The sequence below is a fragment of the Culex pipiens genome, chromosome 3, assembly GCF_016801865.2.
Source record: "Culex pipiens pallens isolate TS chromosome 3, TS_CPP_V2, whole genome shotgun sequence".
Taxonomy (NCBI): domain Eukaryota; kingdom Metazoa; phylum Arthropoda; class Insecta; order Diptera; family Culicidae; genus Culex; species Culex pipiens.
In genome coordinates, this window is record NC_068939.1 from 69,830,333 (window position 1) to 69,852,500 (window position 22,168).

General features: G+C 36.2%; 1 protein-coding gene across 1 annotated transcript in view; it reads left to right on the top strand.

Moving 5' to 3' along the window:
* Window positions 1–773: 773 nt before the first annotated feature.
* LOC120414125 (regulator of G-protein signaling 17) overlaps window positions 774–22,168 on the top strand; it is a 133,930-nt gene continuing 112,535 nt past the window's right edge. The window contains exons 1-4 of the mRNA XM_039575154.2: window positions 774–2,305; window positions 9,773–10,032; window positions 10,196–10,387; window positions 11,505–11,513. Coding sequence (XP_039431088.1) covers window positions 10,197–10,387; window positions 11,505–11,513 — 200 coding nt within the window. The 5' untranslated portion in view covers window positions 774–2,305; window positions 9,773–10,032; window position 10,196. The remainder of the gene's footprint in view (window positions 2,306–9,772; window positions 10,033–10,195; window positions 10,388–11,504; window positions 11,514–22,168) is intronic.

Sequence of the window (22,168 nt, forward strand, 5' to 3'; positions counted from 1 at the left end):
CTCACACGACCTCCTGGCTGACCGTATCGGATCGTTTTCATCGGCGCTGCTCGGCGCATGATGCTGATGGGAGCAGGGCAATGGAAGTGGGAGTAAATCACGTAGTCTGAAACGTGACAGAAACATAAAGACACTGATCAAACTATACTTAATTTTTCATGTGAGTTTGTATGGAAATGTTAAGAGCACTAATTTAACCATCAGAGCACAAAATTGTACTATTTTTCTTAATGTTGACCCTGCAATTTCCTTGTTTTTAATACATTATGCGTCTCCTCTGACCATTTTTAATGATTTTTACAAAATTCTTAAAACATCCCATTTCCTCTCAAGAAAGGTACTCACAAAGTGAAAAAAAAAACCTTTCAAACATCTGACACCCATACCACGCCGCAAGGAGGCAGCACTTTCCAACAACCCAGACCAGACCATCAACAGCTCAGAAACCAACAAGAACAGCAAAAGCAATAATAACAGCTCCCACATCTCACCCTCCTTTTCCCCTCACACCTCTCATAAACAACACACACACAAAGTGTGCTAGAGAGAGTGTGAAAACGTGTGTGTGTGTGTGCGCGACCCAAACTGACTTTTGGCGTCGTGAAAAGCGCGTGAAACGTCGTCGACGTGCCCGTCACGCACACCCAGCAGCAGTAGGCCACGACTAAACAAATCTTGTGAGAGAGAGAGAGCGCGATGAGCAAGAGAGTACTCACTCACGCGCGCCATATTGGTTTTTGTGTGCTCGCGCAGTGAGTTTCTCACCCGTGAGTGAGAGGAGTCTCGTGGACGAGGTTTGGGCGCCGCACACGCACGCAGAGTTTCGGGGGGCCAGTTTTCCGTGGAAAATCGACGCCTTTTTTGTGTGGTCCACGCGAGAACTAGGTCAGGTCACGGAGGTTCCCGGAACGCGCGCGGTTCCGGAAGTTGGTCGCGGTTTGTCGGTGGTTCGGAACGGATTCGTCCGGGATTCAGGTGGTTCTTGGTCTCGAAAGGGTCTCCCCTCTGGTGTCCTCCTTCGGTAGAGTTTTCCTTTGCCTGCTAGTGTGTCAGCTTGTCAGCTTTTCGTGCTCTCTCACGCGTTCTCATGGGTTGGTGAGGAGTGAGGAGCGGGAGCGGGAGCAGCAGGTGAGACGTGAGGAGTTGGCTCTTGCAAGTGGTGGTGAATGCCATGGCCTGCTTTTCTTGAATGGGGAGAAAATTTCTCGCATACCGTGGCCCGTGACTGACGTGAGGTTCCTTTTCGGTAGCTGGAAAATTACCATCGAAGAAGGCTGTACGGTACGGTTAGTTTACAGCAGTGCTTGTAAATTTCGCGTTAAGTAGGCGTGTAGTGTGCTAAAGAGTGTGTAGTGTTCAAAGAAGCGTTATGCATCGCTAGCGCAGCCTCACAAAAGTCATCGCCAGTGTTCTGTTTTTGTTCCCGTTGCCCTCGGGTGTATTTTTTCCTGCTCCCCAACGATGGACGGGATTGCCAGCGCACAGGTTGAAGGAAAATGAGTGCGAGATGAAGAAAACAAGTGAATATTTACAGTGAAAGTGATGTATTCGAAGGTAACCAACGCAATGTAGAGTGCAGGAAAAGAGTGTTCCAGAAGAAGAAATCAAGGAAAAGGGGATACACAAAATAGCAATTTTCAGCAAAATTTTCGTCCAACTCGGAAGTAGCAGCCGTCACTACACAATCACTCAGGCAGAGATTGTGTCGAGTGCCATCGCAGTAGTCCTTGCCGATCACCGTCATCACCGTCACGCAGCCGTCAGTAGCCACCGCGCCGAGAAGGCGAAAAAGGAAGAAACCGTCATCGACGCAATCATCGCCAATCATCGCACCTGGAGACCCTCTTATCAGAGCGAGAGATAGCGAGAGCGAGAGCAAACAACAACAACAACAAAGTAACACCACAAACAGAGAAGGAACGAGCGAGAGAGGCAATCGTTCGAAACAGAGAGAAAGAGAATACCGATCCCCAGCCCCCGCGCGAGCCCAGCAAACGTCAGTAATAATTATCAACGAGAAGAAGTTCAAGGAGCAACGGAAACAGCGACACGCAACAAAAACACCCGCTAAACAAAACGTCAAGCGGAACAGCGGGTCCTCTGGCGACGGAGGGCAACGCGAGAGGGAGAGAGGTCAGCCGAAAATAACCCCCACGAGAAGGTCGTGCTTTTAAAAAAATACTAACTAAACAGGATCTGGAAGGAAGCAAGGCAATATTAAAAAGCGATTTACTATGGCTGGTGGCATTGGCATGAACTTGTAACGGCAATAATAACAGGAAACGGCACTACAGTAGCAAACCAGGTATTTTTTTAGTTTATATCGAGAGGCATTAATTTAAAGACTAGTTTAGTACAAAGTTATTTTTAGATGTTATGCATTCTAGGTACTTGAAGTTCACGTCAGTGTTTGGGAAAGGCACGTGTTTCGTAAAGGTTGAAGCATTTTGAAGATATTTAAAAACCTTGCATTGTTTATACCACCAACTGGGGTGCATCGGGACTATAGTCTGAATATGGAAAGTAGTTTTTAGAGCAATTGGGTACTAAAGCCCTATGTAATTTTTTATGTACAACGGTAAAAAACACGATTGAAAACCATTTGTGATCTTTTTTTTTTCATTTTAATGCAAAAAACAAGATGTTTGTCAGGACGAAAATACACCCATCATTTTTTTCGATTTGCCTTAAGGTTTCGAAGAAAATTGATCATCAATCTAAAATATTCTATATTAAATTCAATTTATCGAATTTCTACACCAAAATGAATCAGCATGTGCCGGTTGATGCCTTCTTGAAGCCACTGACGAAATTTTTGATCTAAATCAAATTTGTTTCAAAATTCATGTAATTTTGTGCTACAATCATTAACGTCTTAGTTTGCAATCATTGATTAATGATGATTTCCGTAGCTTTACAAGGAATGGGATAATCGTTATTAAAAATTATCAACGCATGTAGGGTACTATTTTGAAGGAATTTTGCAAAATACTGATAGCAATGGAAAATTTATATCTTTGAATGAAAAATCATGGCAATGATGGAAGTCTTCGCGCTAAATAGCCTCTCCGTGTAGAGCCATCAAATTGGGTGAATCAGGAGTACAGTATGAATAGAGGCATATAAAATATCAAAATATTGTGGAAAACATGACTGATTCGCTCCATTGCACAGTGGGCGAAATGGAACCCAAAACCGGACTTAATTGAACGCGGCTGGTTCCCTGGTATGAAAAATAGTGTATCTTATGTAAAAAAATCCGGGGAATCGATTGGTGATGGTTTCATCCACCGCACGAAACGGCAAAGGGTCCGTTTTGCCCCAATTCCCATTTTTTTTTACATTTTTTCTTGAAAATCGGTCTGTATTTAGACCGTAGGCTTTATGTGCGGCCATCCAAAATGCACTTAACTTATGTGAAAATGTCCCAGGAATCCAGTAAAAATAACCACTTGTTCCGCAAAAATCATCTAGGGTCTATTTAACCCCAAGTCTGCTATAGAAGCATTTTTGGCCGTTTTCAAAAGTTTGGTCAAGTTTTGGATTTCTGAAAATATTTTTATCGTAAAATCATCCATTTAACTCCAATTCCGCTATTAAAGTAATTTTGGCCGTTTTCAAATATTAGGTCAGATTTTGGAAATCTGAAAATATTTTTTTTCGTAAAGATTAAACATAAGAATGATGATTTGCACTTGATAGTTTGACACATTTATGTTGGTAAAAATAAAACTTATGTAAAAGGCAGTTTATTCTGCGTTTGGGAAAATTGGCCCAAAACTAATTCTTCAATCTTTTTATTTTGTTTAATTTCTATATCAACATAAATGTGTCAAACTATCAAGTGCAAATCGTCATTCTTATGTTTAATTGTATGATCTCTACGAAAAAAATATTTTCAGATTTCCAAAATCTGACCTAATATTTGAAAACGGCCAAAAATACTTTAATATCGGAATTTGGGGTTAAATGGACCCTAGATGATTTTTGCGGTGCAAGTGGCTATTTTTAATGGATTCCTGGGACATTTTCACATAAATTTAGTGCATTTTGTATGGCCGCATAAAGCCTCCGGTCTAAATTCAGACCGATTTTCAAGAAAAAATGTAAAAAAATTGGGAATTAGGGCAAAAAGGACCCTTCGCCGTTTCGTGCGGTGGATGAAACCATCACCAATCGATTCCCCGGACTTTTGTCTTCCTCACTTTACTGAGGAAAGGCTATAAAATCACTCGGAAAATGAACTTTTTAATAAGACCTCCTAGGCCTACCTTCATTTGTACATATCGACTCAGAATCACCAGCTGAGCAAATGTCTGTGTGTTTGGCTGTATGTAGACATGTGTAACAAATCAATGTCACTAGAATATCTCGTCACAGGCTAAACCGATTTTGGCCGGAATGGTTTTAATCGATCCGTCTTAACGTCCCCTAAGTTGCTATTTAAATCCATGCAGTTTTAGTTATGTTAAAAAACTGTTTCATATTAAATTAAAATTATGGTAAAAAGTGTGGTTTTGTCATTAAACCCTCACATGTTATATATTTTTAGAAAGCATATAAGAAGACCTTTTAGGTGGAGTAAGAATTTTCAAGATCTAACTTACATATCTTAAATTACAAGCGTTTTAAAAAAATGGTCTGAATTTACATAACCTCAACTGGTCGGGTCTGATCGCCACGAAAAAGCCTTCTAGAGAAATGCCATTTTCCTCAAAGGCCGTGTCTGTATAATCTTGACAAAAAGTCTGTTGGTAGTCTGTTTTTTACTCATCACTTATTTTTATTATGACCTCTTAGGTGCTGCGAACGTTAGGGGAGATCCATAAACCAAGTGGACACTTTAGGGGGGTTGTAATCACTTTAAATGAGAGGAAGGCAACAACCACCTAAAGGTGGATTTCTGAACGTTTTTTACATAAGAAACACTATTTTTCATACCAGGGAGCCAGCCGCGTTCAATAAAGTCCGATTTTGGGTTCCATTTCGCCTACTGTGCATTGGTTCCAAATCACCCCAAATGACGGTATTCCTAGGTTAAGCGAATCCACTCCTAGATAGATGGGATTGATTCCGCGATCTATGTTAATTGTGACGCAAGTCTTTCCGACACTAGCACCGATTTTTCTAGTTAATATTGAAAAGCACTTATAACAATATATTATAACAATCAAAATATTCATTTGGAAAAGATCATATAATTTCATAAATGTTTCATTTTTGGCTTCCGCACCGAGGCAAGACTATAATCCGGCTTTAAAAATGAACTTAAAGTTCGTAGATCGAAAACTGAACAAATGGATGTTTTTATGCGACCAATATTGTCAGTGATTTTTTTATATTGATTTATATTTATATTTATTCAAATTTCTTTTCCATGTACATTCATTCAGTTAAAATATTATTGAGTGTCCAATCACAAATAATGACTTTTCACCTCAATTTTAAATACTAGCAATTTTCATTTATTCATGAAATATTGTAGCTTTCGCTATTCAGTGATTTCAAATGTAGGAGGTCCTACATGTACAAAAGAGAAAAGGGATACCTTAAAACTATCTTATAAACTATATAAAGAGCGGATCAATGCAGCGTAAGACTGCAATGATTTTTGTCGAAATGCATCAATTATCTTATTGGACATAATATCCAAAGTGTCAACTTCGGCTAATTGATGAAGTTCACTGGTGCTGAACCAGGGAGGAAGTTTCAGAATCATTTTCAGAATTTTGTTCTGAATCCTCTGAAGTTTTTTCTTCCTGGTTAAGCAACAGCTTGTCCAGATCGGCACAGCATAAAGCATGGCAGGTCTGAAAATTTGTTTATAAATTAACAGTTTATTCTTGAGACAAAGTCTAGAATTCCTGTTTATAAGTGGATACAAACATTTAATTTATTTGTTACATTTAACCTGTATACTTTAAATGTGATCCTTGTAAGTAAGGTTTTTGTCAAAAGCAAGTCCAAGATATTTCACTTGATCCTCCCACTTTAAATTTACCTCATTCATCTTTATAATGTGATGACTTTTTGGTTTAAGAAAATCAGCCCTTGGTTTGTGAGGGAAAATAATAAGTTGAGAATATTGTCAGTGATTGTTTTTTGTTCTCTTCATATAGTTTTCGATAGAAACGATCCAAATTATTTTATTCTAGAGACAAGCAAGTCGTATTGCTGGATTAAGTCCTTTCTATATCATCGATGATCGGAAGGCACGCCGAAGAATATGTTTTAAGGCTTATGATATAGAATCATTTTAATGAATGAATCCCGTGGTACATCGCCGTTGATTGGAAGGCACGCCGACGAAGAATTTCTGGAGAATCGCGGTCGAATTAATATTATATTTAAATCTCTGGATAGCTTTCTTTCCGCAGCCGGCTGCCTTAGATTATTAAATTTTAAACCGATAAACAAATTGCTTATGCAAAAGACTTTTGAAAATTGCGATGGGGTGATGATTGGTTCCTACTTTTCATCTGTGGTCCACGGAGGAATGTTTGGGGGTCCTGGTCAATAACGAAGTAGCAGCTACGGGTAGACACCAATGCTATGCTATGCTAATTGTTGAATTCATTGATTAATGACGATATACAGTTTGGCCCATACAAAAATGCGACATTGTTATTAGGTTAAAATCGGGCCTGTTTTGACTCTAACAGATGCCCTGATATGACTTTTTTTAAGTATACAGTAGCGTGGCTCACGGATATATGAAAAATACAAAAGTGTTCAATTTCGAACGCCTCGCCCGGAATTTTGTAGCAATATGGCCCTAGAACATAGCCTGAAATTTTGAGCGCATTAGGTTAAGTTTAAGTACTTCCACCATTGGCCTGAAGTTAGTATGGAACTTCTAAAAATTTACTATAGGAAATTTTCACTTTTAACCTCTTCTTAGAGAAAATTTCCCAAAACCCAATCAAATTTTCCTATTCTCAAGTTTCTTATAGGTTTTGATCCGGGGAACAACTTTGTAGAACATCGCAAAGCGCTAGGGATTGATCCCGAAAAGATACAGGATATTTTTTGGAGTTTGGAAAACAAATTTAACGTGCTCTAAAAATTTGCCTGTATCTTTCCGAGATTAATTCCTAGCGCTTTATGATGTCCTACAAAGTTGTTTCCCGGATCAAAACCTATAAGAAACCTCTAATTTGAGAAAAAATCATAGGGCATAGGAAAACTTTCTCGAAGAAAAGTTAATAAGTTGAAAATAAATAAATTAAATTTATTGGAATTTCTTAATAACTTCAGGTCAAAAGTGGAACTACTTATCATTAACCAAATGCGCTCAAAATTTCAGGCTAGCTTCTGGGGCTATAATGCTACAAAATTCCGGTCGAGGCGTTCGAAATTGAACACTTTTGTCTTTTTCATATATCCGTGAGCCACGCTACTATACAGCCGTTGGGCACCGTTTAGTGCCATCGACATGGGTTTTAAGTTATTAATTTATTTTGACCGGATCACTCAAAATGATATGGCATGTTTCTTTAAAATGACTAATTTTATCAAAATTTATAAAAAAAATTCGATTGGGCGTATTTAAGAGGGACTTCAAGCGATGATTTTGGCACAGCATTGGGTATTTTAAACTGTTCCGTTTTAAAGAAATAAGGTATGAAATAAAGGTAAATTTTGTACCAACAATACATCCATTATTATAGCCCGCCAATACCCAGTTTTGGCGAACTGCAAAAAACTGTCATGAAAATGTCTTCAAAACATACTAAACTAACACCATGATACAAAAAAAATCAGTGAATTAAATACATTTTAGAATGGAACCAATTTTCTGTGAAAATATGCATTTTTTTATAACTCGAGAACGAATATGAAAATCTTCACAAAAAAGTAAAATGACTATTCTACCCATGTTCGCAAAAAAGTTCCATATGCATTTTCATCACTTTTGAGTTAATGATGCGGTTTAGTTAAAAAACGCGTGCTCTTTATTTTTTTAAGTTAACCTAAAAGAAAAAAAAACTTCTCAAAGTATTTTGTTTTCGCATAAGAAATGCATTAAAAAAATAACTTTGTTTTTTTCAAAGAGCTGGTCATCTTGAAGAGAATGCAAAAACTCTAAATTTTTAAATATCCTAAAAACATTTTTCTCTTCTTTATCTGTTTTGAAAAGTATGTAAAACTTATAGAAATTATAAGGTTAATTCTCTACCAGCTCACACGAAATCGGAAAAAGTTGCCCCGACCCCTATTCAATTTGCGTGAAACTTTGTCCTAAGGGGTAACTTTTGTCACTGATCACGAATCCGAGGTCTGTTTTTTGATATCTCGTGACGGAGGGACGGTACGACCCCTTCCATTTTTGAACATGCGAAAAAAGGAGTGTTTTTCTATAATTTGCAGCCTGAAACGGTGATGAGATAAAAATTTGGTTTCAAAGAGACTTTTGTGTTAAATTAGACGCCCGATTTGATGGCTTACTCAGAATTCCGGCAAAACGTATTTTTCATCGAAAAAAAAAACCTAAACAAGTTTTAAAAATTCTCCCATTTTCCGTTACTCGACTGTAAATTTTTTTGGAACATGTCATTTTATGGGAAATTTAATGTTCTTTTCGAATCTACATTGACCCAGAAGGGTCATTTTTTCAATTAGAACTAAATTTTTCATTTTAAAATTTCATGTTTTTTCTAACTTTGCAGGGTTATTTTTTAGAGTGTAACAATGTTCTACAAAGTTGTAGAGCAGACAATTACAAAAAAAAATAATGTATAGACACAAGGGCTTTGCTTTTAAACATCACGAGTTATCGCGATTTGAAAAAAAAGTTTTGAAAAAGTTACTTTTTGCGTTTCGCTTTGTTTCGTCGTACGTGTATGTCGCGGGTGACCATGAACGGCCATGATCAACGACGACCAACATTTTCAAAACTTTTTTTTTTTGTAAAATCGCGAGAACTCGTGATGTTTTTAAGCAACCCCCTTATGTATTTACATCATTTTTTTTTGTAATTGTATGCTCTCCAATTTTGTAGAACATTATTACACTCTTAAAAATAACCCTGCAAAGTTAGAAAAAACAAGAAATTTTAAAATGATTTTTTTTTCTAAATGCAAAAATGACCCTTCTGAGTCAATGGAGATTAGAAAAGTATATTGAATTTCCCTTAAAATGACTTGTTCCAAAATATTTTACAGCCAAGTAAAACGGAAAATGGGAGAATTTTCAAAACATCTTTGGATTTTTTTTATCGATGGAAAATAAGTTTTTTTTTCGGAATTCTAAGTACACCATCAAATCGGGCGTCTAATTTTACATAAAATTCCCTTTGACACCAAATTTCTATCGCATCACCGTTTCAGGCTGCAAATTATTGAAAAACTCATCTTTTTTCGCATGTTTTCGCATGTGATGATGATTGATTCCAACTCTTAATTTGTGGTACATGGAGCAACTCTTGACGGTTCTGATAAATAACGGGTAGCAAACGGATAGTAACTTAAGAGTACTTTTTCAAAAGATGTGGTTTAAAATTTTTCCAATAAATTTAAATTATTTCTTCTGATTTGTTCTGTTTTCTTTAATTAATCCTATGAATGCCTTTTTTATGCAAAGCAGATGGGCTGATAGATTAACTCCACATCGTCATAAATCTGTTAAATGCTTTAATAATCAATTTTTTGTCAGTAAACAAATAATAATTTCTGAAGGAAAAATCATACTTTTTCAAGAAATTTTCATATTAAAATCCAAACAATTCGTCATTTATTTATCATGCACTTTCTCCCTTCTCCATTTCTACTAGCCCTCACCAGGAGTGAATCAACCGGCCAACTCAACTCAGCTGTGCTACAAGTGTCGCAAAATAATTAAAAAAGAAAGAGCGCAAACGTCCACCTCCGACGGACTTGCGGGCGATGGCGTTTGCGGTTACGAGGGCGACGACCGGTGTCAGCAGCAGCAGCACTTCCTGCGCCCTGCGTGATTCGCCAGCGATACAGTCGTAGAGCCGTAGAAGTTGTTTTGGAAGCGCGAAACAACTTCTATCGCTACCTTTCACGTTGGGTGAGTCGTGGGTTTTTTTTAAATGTTTTTTGATTTTATTATTTTTTGAAAGAAAAATAATTCTAGCAACATTCTTTAAATTATTTAATTTCTCATCAACAATATCGATTTCTGAAACCACCGTGAGTAACAACTGCTTCCTCTTTCTCCTCCTTCCCCTTAGAATGTCCTGCAGCGTCGACGGGCTGCCGGCGGGGTGTCGACTCCGTGGCATGGGCTCGACCGTTCAGAGTGGTCCACTTAATTCGTCTTTGAGTGGAGCACCGGATACAGCATCCAATGTTGTGCCACTACAACGACCACCTTCGCAGAAGCCGTGCTGCTTTTGCTGGTGCTGCTGCTGCTCCTGCTCGTGGTACGTATCCTTCAGTCAGACAAAGCAGTTTCGTAAAAACTGTACTTTTGCTACCCCCAGATTTTTAAGGGAACTCGGTCGGTCAGTTTTGAGTTGTCGATGGTTGATGAGTTTTGAAGCATAAGTCAAGGCTCAAAATACAAATACTAACAGCAGTAAGTTGCGTTCAGACTAACAACGGTTTTTAAGCAGTGTTTTTCGAGATTATTACGAGCACTGTTATTTGTTACTAAAGGTTAATGTTAACACTCCTTAGGTTGTCTTCCAAAGGTGTCTTGATAAGGTCCAGTTTGTAACGATACACTGCCTTCCCTTTACCAAGCAATAGAATCCAGAAGGGAAAAGATCACCAGTTGTGTTGGTCCGAGCCGGGATTTGAACACCGAGCAATTTGAAGATTTTTTTATGTTTTTTGGACCTCAAACTTCAATGCCCGTTTTACCCCACTTCCCTTTGTCGTAGAGGGCTCATATTTAGCATGAGTTCATCTCATGTATAGACAAACAAACGCTGGAAGTTTTATCCAAATCGGAGCATCTCGATACGACCTCTAGAAAAAGCCGAGCAAAATGTACAAAAACGGCCTCCTAACTATTTTCATCAAATACCACGCGTCTCCATGAACTGCTTCGACTAAGCACTCCGCCCAAGGAGACGCACGGTCACCGACAGTCTCTTGAGCTGTTTACCGTTCGTTCGTTTGTTCGCTCATCCAGTTGCTCCAGCAATGTCAAGTGTTGACTTTTCACCGCGCCCTATTGAGTTGAAATGTTAATACACTAGCGCTGCTCGGTGTGTGTGTGTGTGTGTGTTTGTATTTTACTTTATTTATTTTGAAGCCTCCAAATCCCACTGCTCTTGGGGCGGCGGAAAATCCTCCAAAACCAAACCGAACCGAAAGCAAACCGATCGATGCCCGCATCCAAAGCCGTACCTTAGTCTTCAATAATACCGAATCAGCCCGAAACAGTTCCAAATGCTTAGTTTTCTTCTTATTGTTCTCTCGTTCTTTTTTCTTCCATTTTTCATGCATTTTCACCCCATTGGTAAATGGCCTGGTCTGTCGCCCGTCAACCACAACTCTATCGCCTGCCGTTGTGTTTTTCCGACCGTGAAGGGCTAAATGGTAAGTTCATGAATTTGTTATCCACTACACGCGTTCGGATGTGTGTCTGTGTGTGTGTGTGCGCGCGTTTGGGTGATGATTTAAATATTACTCGTGGGAGGGACACAAAAAAACGTACAATAAAGTTGTAGCTACCTGTCACAGGTCGGTTTTATTTTTACCATTAATGTTGATTCTCGGGGAAATCAAGAAGAAAAAATAATGAGTATTTGGTTTTCAATTTGTTTGAATGTCAAGCCGTTGCAATTTTTTTTTTAAAGTTTATGTTGCCCCCTCTCTTTTCAAAATCGGCCCGAAAAATTTATAAAATTTCAAAAGTCTAATTAACTGAAAACTATTTTAAATGCATTTTCCTGCATTCAAAATCATATTTAGCTTGTTTGGGAACGAATAAAAATAATTTGAAATTTTGTTGAAATTGCAATGTATAGTATGTATAGTGGCCGGAACCCGTGGTTTAGGGGTAAGCGTGATTGCCTCTCACCCAGTCGGCCTGGGTTCGATCCCAGACGGTCCCGGTGGCATTTTTATAGACGAGATTTGTCTGATCACGCCTTCCGTCGGACGGGAAGTGAATGTTGGCCCCGGACTAACCTAAAAAAAGGGTTAGGTCGTTAGCTCAGTCCAGGTGTAGGAGTCGTCTCCCTGGGTCCTGTCTCGGTGGAGTCGCTGGTAGGCAGTTGGACTAACAATCCATAGGTCGTCAGTTCAAATCCCGGGGTGGATGGAAGCTAAGGTGTAAAAAGAGGTTTGCAATTGCCTCAACAATCAAGCCTTCGGACACCTAGTTTCGAGTAGGAATCTCGCAATCGAGACCGCCAAGGCAATGCTGTAGAGCAGTGTTTCTCAACCAGTGAGGAATTCCCCCCTGGGGGGGAATTTGGCCATTCTAGGAGGGATTAGGGTTCAATAGAAATTCAATGTCTTGAATCATTATTTGAATAATTCTTTGCAACTTCCAGTTTCTTTGATTAGTAATAACAACATTTGTTTTTTTCCCTAAAAATAGTTATTAAAGTTTCAATTTCTGTGAATTTTGACATTTCTTGAAACAATAAAATGTTTATTTTTTTAATATTTCTGAGGTATTTGTACTTTTTTGGACTCAAGCAGATTGTTTTGTGACAGATTTGCTGGTTTCTGTGAAATTTTTGTACACTTTTTAACAAGAATGTTTTATTAAATACCGAATTGGCAGTTGACAAAAAGTTTTTCAAATATTATTTAAGTTTGTTTGAATTCTTCACATTTTTTAGAGTAATCTGTCTTTTGCCGAAGATAATTATTAATTTTATTGAATATTTGTACACATTTTAAAATTGTTTATTTATTATTGTAATTTAAACGAAAAGAAGCGCAAAATAGTGGCTTTTCATTTTTTTAAATTAAAATAAAAAGTTTTCAAACACCTTCTATAGTTTTTTTGTTATGAAAACTGTAATCTTTTTGCAAACCTAAAAAAAATAATTCGTTTGTGCATTGATACCACTAAATTAAAAATAGGGGGGGGGGGGGGGAATGAAGTTCTTGCAAATCAGTCAAGGAGGGAATGGATGGCAAAAGGTTGAGAAACACTGCTGTAGAGCGAATAATTTGAGTACCGCAAAAAGTTTTTTTTTCGTGAAAAATAAAATTTTCCCTGAACTTAGATATTTTGAAAACTAATGATTTAAATAGAACTGGGCTGGTGTTAAATGCATTTCAACACCCTTTTTTGATTCAAATGTTAATTATCATTGCTTGTAATCCTTTTTCTAATTTATTTGTTCCCCCCCCCCCCCCTCGACTTTGGTCAGAGTCGATAAAAAACCACATTTACTATGGAACTTGTTCTACTGAAAATGCCTTTAAATCTGAAATAATACATAATTTTTTAAATGTGCGACAAAAGGTCGAAAGACATAAAGTCGAATTGAAAAAAAAAAGAAAAGTAAAGTAAAAGTAGACAAAAGTCGAATGGGCAAAACGTCGAAAGGACAATAGGTCAAATGTGAAAATATGAAACAAATAATTATAATTAATAACTTCTAAAGAAACTCTTGAAAAAATATTTTCCCGCAAACAAATTTGATTTTTTTGTGCGTTAATCCTTGGTTTATCCATCCTTTTAGTATTGATTTTTTTTTTATAAACAGGATAACTTCCTTAGTTTTTGAAAAGATTTCCATTCTTTCAACCATGAGCAGTTCTTCCAAAAAAAATTTTGAACTCTATATTTTTTTATGTTTTTTTTTAAATTTTAATTGCCTATTCCTTATTGCATAATATTTTTATGAGTTTTTTTTCCATTCTTTCAAACATGAGCAGTTCTTTGAAAAAAAAGTTCGACTCCTAATAACGTCATGATTCAAAATCCGGACACTTAGTAGCATATCATTTTTGTCATAGCTGGCAAAAAATCATGTAATAAGTTGGAAATGTAGAAATATCATCAGGATGTAGTATAAACAGTCAGTTTCAAGAAAATGCATGCAAAATATGTCTTTTCTAACAATTTTTCATCACAATTTGTAAATTAAAATGACTTGTTGTGCTTCGAATCCCGGACACTGATAAAAGCTGATTCGAAATACGGACACTTTTGCTTCGAATTCCGGACACTCGATTTTACTTATGAATCGCACAAATTTGGACTGAAATATTAGTGAAAGGCATTCTCTCAAATAAGCTGTTAACATCAAAATAATCTATAGTTTATATAAAAATTTGCTAGAATTTAAGAAATCGAAACCACATATTTCTGCTGTGCCTTCTCGGTGCTTCGAACGCCTATGAAATGTTTCAAGTGAAATGTTTCGCATTTTTTGTAAATTCACAATTTTATTGTATTTAATTGTTTTGACATTAACTATAGCGTTCAAGCCAACTTTATATAAAAGTTGATATTGGAATTCATCAAATCACAAAGTTTTGACATTCATAATGCGAACTTATATCCAAATAATTGATAAAACAAGATGAAGTGTCCGGGTTTCGAAGCGTCCGGGAATTCGAATCATGACGTTAGTAGTTTATGCAACAAGTTGCAAAAAGAGGATGTTTTCAGCACCAGTCGTACATTTATCCAACGAGGTTCACTGAGTTGGATAAATACGAAGAGTGCTGAAAAAACAAGTTTTGCAACGAGTTCCAAAAACATTTTCGCAATTCCAAAAAACACACAATTAGTGAAATTTTATGTCAAATTTTCATGTATTTTGACAATAAATCGTTTAAATAAAAAAAATTGAAATGTGTTACTTTTCGAAACAAGTGCTGAAAAGTTCAACTTTTCAGCACCCATTTGAGTGCTGAAAAGTAAAACTTTTGAGCATTTATTTTGAAAAGTGTTGCTATTTGATTCTGTTATTTATGGTACAGAAAAGTAGGCTATTTCGTCGTTCAAGAATGACAGGAAAAGTAAGTAGTTTCACGACGGAATTGCAAAAAATATTTTTCAAGTGTTTGTTTTATAAAAAAAAAAAAACTTTTTTGTTTGTCAAAATATTTTAGTGAGTTTTTCTCATTTTTTAAAACATGAGCAGCGCTTTGAAAAAAAGTTTGGCTTCTAAAGAATTTGTAAGTTTATTTTTATTTTTAAAAACAACCTTTTTTCATTGATACGATTAGATTTGATTAGAGTAGCTTAGATTAATAAACTCTTATATAAATAAAACGTTACTTAATCCACCTTAAGGTAGTTGGTGCCTTCCTCACATTCATGCTGTATTTTCGGTTGTATTTACAAAATAATTTAAGAGTTTTTTTTCTGTTTTTTTTTTATAATTATTGATTTTACCAGAACAGCAATTTTCCATTATTTTTTTATCAGCTCTCCAAAATAAGGGAGAAAAGGGGGAGGGGGGCTGTAGTTGAATTAAGGAGCGGCCGTGGCCGACTGGTTACGATATTCGCTTTGTAAGCGAATGGTCCTGGGTTTGATGCCCATCTGCTCCCAACGAGAAAGTTTAAGACTTAGAAATACTTGAAATACTGAATAAGAATGAAAAATCAAAGTCGCTTGAGTCGGGGTTCGATCCCCCGTCCTTTGAATTGGTATGCAAAAATGCTATTCACTTGGTGAGCTATGACTGGAATTAGGAATACTGTTACTATCAACTATATACGCGCTGGGTCCTTGACCATTTGACAAGGGTTCGGAAGTTCTAAATAACGTTTGAATCCGATTGGTCCAAACGTTCTTCAGGGCGGGGCTTGTCGATAAAGCTGAAGTACCTCGCGCTAGCGTAGAAATGGCTCACCGAAGCTCGGCAGAGCTAACACCTTCCAAATGCCTATGCGAGTTATTTGCATGTATAGAATGTAGATCTAAAAATACATGGAAACAACTCAATTTGTAAGAAGTGGCCGCGTGGTCCCGTTTGGATGGTTGCACACACACACGCAGGGGGGGCTGTAGTTGAATTTAAAAGCGCTGATATGCCAACATTAGGTGCACGATGGAATTGCGTGCTGTGCCCCTAGTGTTAGTAAACAATGTCTTATGAGTTGTATATTTCAGCAAAAAGTTTGTGAAATCTTTGTCGAGACAAAATGATGTATTCAGCAACATAATTAATACAGACTTTTTCCAGAAGAGACGCAGACACTGCTCAAGTAATGTGGCAACCGGGCGATACGCATGCTGCGCGACTCTCGCGCTTCAGCAAAAAGACCCGGCCTTTGAGGTTATGCAAAAATCACTCTTTTTTGTAGCTACAAAAAAACTTTTTCTTGGCATAACTTTAAAAGTACTTCACTAAACAGAATAAAATTTAATAGGGTCTTAGGGGACCTCAAAACGAACAGAATAAGGCGGATCCGGCCAAAATCGGTTCAGCCAGTTCTGAGATAATCGTGTGGAAAAAAATCATGTCTACACACATCCCCACAGACATTTGTTCAGAATTTGATTCTGAATCAATAGGTATACGTGAAGGTATATCTAGGAGTCGTATTTAAGAAGTTCCTTTTTCGAGTGATTTTATAGCCTTGCCTCAGTGAGGTGAGGAAAGCAAAACCTCTTTTTTATTGTCAAATTATTTTTTGAGTTTTTCTATTCTTCCAAAAAAAGTTCGACTTCTAAAATATGTAGTTGGCTTTTATTTTATTTTTTAAAACAATCTTTTCTTGATTGTCAAAATATTTTTGTGATTTTTTCCATTCATTCAAATATGAACAGCTCTTCCAAAATAAAGTTCGCCTTCTAAAATATTTTAAATGTTTTTATTTTATTTTTAATAACCAATTCTTGAGTGACGTTATGATTTTGTGAATTTTTCAATTCTTTCAAATATAAGCGGCTCTTCAACTGCAACTTCTTAAATATTTTGTATGTTTTATTTTATTAATTAAAATCGTTGGAATATTTTAGAGACTTTTAAATTCTTTCAAATTTAAATAGTTTCGAAAAATGAAAAAGTCTTGCTTCTTAAAAATTGTTGCAAGTTTTTTTTTCCCTTTTTCAATCTATCTTTCATGGTCACAATAGATCCTAAGAACATCTGACTTCAAAAACATAGCTGCATAGTATACAGTGTATACAGCAATTCCATTTGAAAAGAGCCTAAACCGAAAAAAAAGTTCTCCGATCGGCTAAAATCGGATAAAATGACGCAGAGATATGATTTTTTGAAAAAACTGTTTTTTGCGAAAAATGACGAAAATTTCCATTTTTCGAACCACCCTAGCACGATTCAGGTCACCCTAATGGCCAAACAAAAAATACGAGTCTAATTATTTTGGCCAAGGAATCCCCAGAAAAATGTTGAACCTGATCGGAGAACTTTTTTTCGGTTTAGGCTCTTTTCAAATTGAATTGCTCTATATATAAACAAAATCGATCGTACTTACTTATATTTTTATAGATAAACCCCTTCCAATCACCCTCCCCCCCCCCTTTGTCCCTTTCAAAAAGTTTCCAACAATCCGGGAAGAAGATAGAATATAGAAGTGAAATTAAAGAAAAATGTTCAAATCACCTTTTCTTAGCTGAGCAATTCTCTACCAAAACCGGAAATGGATTTTATTTGTATTTTTTGATTTGGCTCAAACTTTGTGGGGGCCTTTCCTATGACCAAATATGCTACTTTGTGTCATTGGTTCACCCATACAAGTCTCCATACAATTTTGGCTGCTGTCCATACAAAAATGGTATGTAAATATTTAAACAGCTGTAACTTTTGAGTGAATTTTCTGATCAATTTGGTGTCTTCGGCAAAGTTGTAGGTATTGTTGAGGACTTTTGAGAAAAAAATAGGCACACGGAAAAAAAATTGCAGATTTTTTATCAACTTTTTTTTCACTAAAACTCAATTTCCCAAAATACGTATTTTTTTGATTTTCGAGATTTTTTGATATGTTTTAGGGGACAAAAATCCGCAACTTTTGAGCCATAGAGAAACATTGTCAAAAAATCTGCCGCCGAGTTATGAATTTTTGAAAAATAATGATTTTTGGAAAAAATCGAAGTTTCATGCAAAAACAAGTTTGACATTACATTTTAATGCAAAATTTAATTTGCAATCGAAAAGTACTCTACAGATTTTTTGATAAATGGCTCCGTTTTCAAGATATAGCCACCGAAAGTTTGATTTCAGCGAAATATTTGCAATTTTTCAATTTTCAAAAATAGTGACCATGAGTGACCATTTCTAAAAATATTTTTTTAGAAAAGTTCAGAAAAATTGCTATAAAATTGTCTAAGAGACATTGAAGATTGGACCTCTGGTTGCTGAAATACAGCGGCTTAAAGAAAAAGAAACACGAAAATTGAAGTTTTCTAAGTCTCACCCAATCAGCCCACCATTTTCTAATGACGATATCTCAGCAATTAATGGTCCGATTTTCAATGTTAATACATGAAACATTCGTGAAATTGTCCGATCTTTTCGAAAAAAAATATTTTGAATTTTTTTAAATCAAGACTAGCATTTTAAATGGGCGTAATATTCAATATTTGGCCCTTTAAAAATGTTAGTCTTGATTTAAAAATTTTCAAAATATTTTTTTCGAAAAGATCGAAAAATTTCACGAATGTTTCATATATTAACATTGAAAATCGGACCATTAATTGCTGAGATATCGTCATTAGAAAAAGGTGGGTTGTTTTGGTGAGATTTAGAAAACTTCAATTTTCGTGTTTCTTTTTCTTAAAGCGGCTCTATCTCAGCAACCCAAGGTCCAATCTTCAATGTCTCTTAGACAATTTTATAGCAAATTTTCTGAACTTTTCAAAAAAAATATTTTTAGAAATGGTCACTCATGGTCACTATTTTTAAAAATTGAAAAACTGCAAATATTTCGCTAAAATCAAACTTTCGGTGGCTATATCTTGAAAACGGAGCCATTTATCAAAAAATCTGTAGAGTACTTTTCGATTGCAAATTCAATTTTGCATTAAAAAGTAAATGTCAAACTTGTTTTTGCATGAAACTTCTTTTTTTTCCAAAAATCACTATTTTTTCAAAAACTCGGCGGCAGATTTTTTGACCATGTTTCTCTATGGCTCAAAAGTTGCGAATTTTTGTCCCCTAAAACATATCAAAAAATCTCGAAAATCAAAAAAATACGTATTTTGGGAAATTGAGTTTTAGTGAAAAAAAAGTTGATAAAAAAATCTGCAATTTTTTTCCGTGTACCTATTTTTATCTCAAAAGTCCTCAATAATACCTACAACTTTGCCGAAGACACAAAATTGATCAGAAAATTCACTCAAAAGTTACAGCTGTTTGAATATTTACATACCATTTTTGTATGGACAGCAGCCAAAATTGTATGGAGACTTGTATGGGTGAACCAATGACGCAAAATAGCTTATTTGGTCATAGGGAAGGCCCCCAAAATCGGCCGATTTCGTAGAGAGTTGCTCAGCTGCTGTTCAATATTTGTGTATTTAGGCTTACATCAAAAGTTTTTTTTTAATGTTTTGTTTTTAATTCGACCTTTTGTCCTTGCGGCGTTTTATCCATTCGACCTTTTGTCAACTTTTGACAACCCACAAACTTTTATTGATATAGAGTATGTTTAAATCAGCAAAGTTTAATCAAAATAATAAATATTTTTTTCTGAATTTGTTGAAATAAAAATTGTTTCAATCAAAAACGGTGCATTTTATAAAAAAAAAAAACACACGAAAGAACTGTTTTAATCCACATTAAATTTTACTTTAAAAAAATGATTGTAGCTCAAAAGTTTCCATTTGTTGTCCATCAAATAGCAAAGCAATCCACTTTAACGACCCCCGGGTTTTTTGTGGGCTCAGTTGCAAGTTTCTGCTCATTTCTAGGCGTCCGAAGGTTATGTGTGGTGAGTCACCCAAAACCTCTTTTACGCAAATGGACCGACGTTTTACTTCCCCATCCGATACAATTCCAGGAGGATAAGGCGGGAATCGAACCCGCGCCCCATAGCAACTTAGGGATCGGCAGCCGAAGCCGCAAACCACCGCGCCACGAGGCCCTATCGAAATTTTAAAAAAGAACCGAAGGTTGTCAAAATCGAATAATTGTGATAAAAAGTATTTATTTTTTCCGCTTGCATATTTTTCCCTAATGGTCCTTAACCTACAACTTTGCCGAAGACACCAAATCGATCATAAAATTTCTTCTCAAGATACTGATTTTCGAATACCAATTATGCAGAATAAAAAAAATTGCAGACTTTTAGAGAACTGATCATTTTTTCATTTGGAATTTGCATGTATTCAGAAATATTTACATGTAAAACTTTGTTCAACGAAAATCGAAGATTTACGAAATTCAAAATTTATTTTCTGATGATGAAAATAAAAATATCTCCTTCCTCAAATTTTAATTTTTCAAGACTGCCCTAACAACTCAAAGTATGTTTCAAAAACAATAGTTACTTTTCACGAATATAGTGTTTCAAAGTCACTAAATGGTTATGGAGTTTAACACTCAAATTATCTAATCAATTTTTTTTTAATATTATTCTTGAATTTTAATCAAAAGAACGACGAAGACACATATTCCATATTCTGCTTTTAAAATTGAAAACGTGTTTTCCTTTAGAAATTGTGTAGCAAAGGATCGTCGATTTGGTTCCGAGAGCTGTTGCATGTCAAAAAAAAAACACTGTGTGTGTGTGCTCGTACAAGGGCACGCAGAGCCCTCTGCAAACCGCGGAGTTGAAATGGGAGGTGTGTGTGCATTATTCATCAATTAGCTGACAAGAGCTTTTTCTTGTTTATTGATTTGACGGAGCGGTTTTTCGCGCTCGCTCGTTTGATTACGGGTCGCGGCTCGATTGGTGCTATTGGTGCGGGGTTTTCACCTATTTTGATTATTGATTTGAATTGCGAGATTTAAGAGGGGGAAATGGCAGAATGAATAATTTATTTGATATTTTTATATTTGAATTTTGATGAGTTCATGTTGCAATGTTTTTGTGTGATTTTCGATACACAATAAAAACATATTATTAATATTAAATATTTGTTTGTAAAAAGTGGTGAAACACGACCTACCATTTTGTTTTCAACGAAATTTAAAGCTTTCTCAATAATAAATTTGAACCATTCTTAAGCTTTGCATTTCCTCTCTTTTCCCCTCCCCACACCATCTTAACTCATCCGTTTTATCACCATGACGGCAGCCTACTGCTCTCAGAGCCCTCACTCCCCCTGTGGACCAATTTTCCAAAAGGGTCATATTTTCCACTAGAACGAACCCACGGCGACCTACGACGAGGAGCTGATGTTGCCTACTTTTAGGGTGAGGAGGTGGCCGATCCTGACGGCGCGATGCCGCGGCGTGATGAGTATTGATTGATAAAAAGCGATGCTCTTGATTTTTAGTGCCCTGATGGCGTGATGGCGATGGCGATGTGTGGGTTTGTGATGTTGCCAAGGGGAGAAAAGAGAGAAGTTTGAAAGAGGAAAAGAAGAAGTATAAAAAAGCAGTAAGGATGTCCCATCAACCCCATTACGGGCTGGATAGAGATCGGAAAGCTATGATGAATGATGATAATTTTTCACGATGATGGCTGTTACATTTCACGGTATATTGGTTAAAAGAATCAAGTAAATTATATTTGTAGTGTTTGTACTACATTTCTTGAGATATAATTTCTTTAATAACTTCTCAATTTCACGATCTGCTGATTAATTTGATAAAAATCTCTTCCAGCATGTCAATTTTTAGTGTGGGTAATGGTTCTATAGCGGAAAATGATGAGCAAGAATGAAATTTCTGGCCTCGGGACAGACTATGGCGGTGTAGATACGAAGAAAAAGGACACCCACAAATAATACATTTGAATTCCGGAAAAATGAGAGTTTGTTGAGCCATCTGTGCAATTGGCAGACAGTGAGCACTTGCACCGATTTAATTCTACGAATTGAAGTACATAGTAACCGGTTTTGAACATGTAAATTTGTGATAAAAATCCATTCAAATTCTTTGAGATGATAAAAAATATTAAAATAATATTTATAATCACAAGAATTCATAAAATTTACAAATATTTACCATTTTGAAAATGAGTAATACTGTACGTTTTCGTAAATCTTTTTTTTTTTGTTATTTATTATTTGGATTATTTGTCTATGCATTCGCTATGTCAAAAGAAGCCATTAGTTTGTTAAGAGAAATCCCCATACAACTTTGCGGGCTGATCATACTGAACCGGCATGGCAATGTTCGAAAATTGTGTCT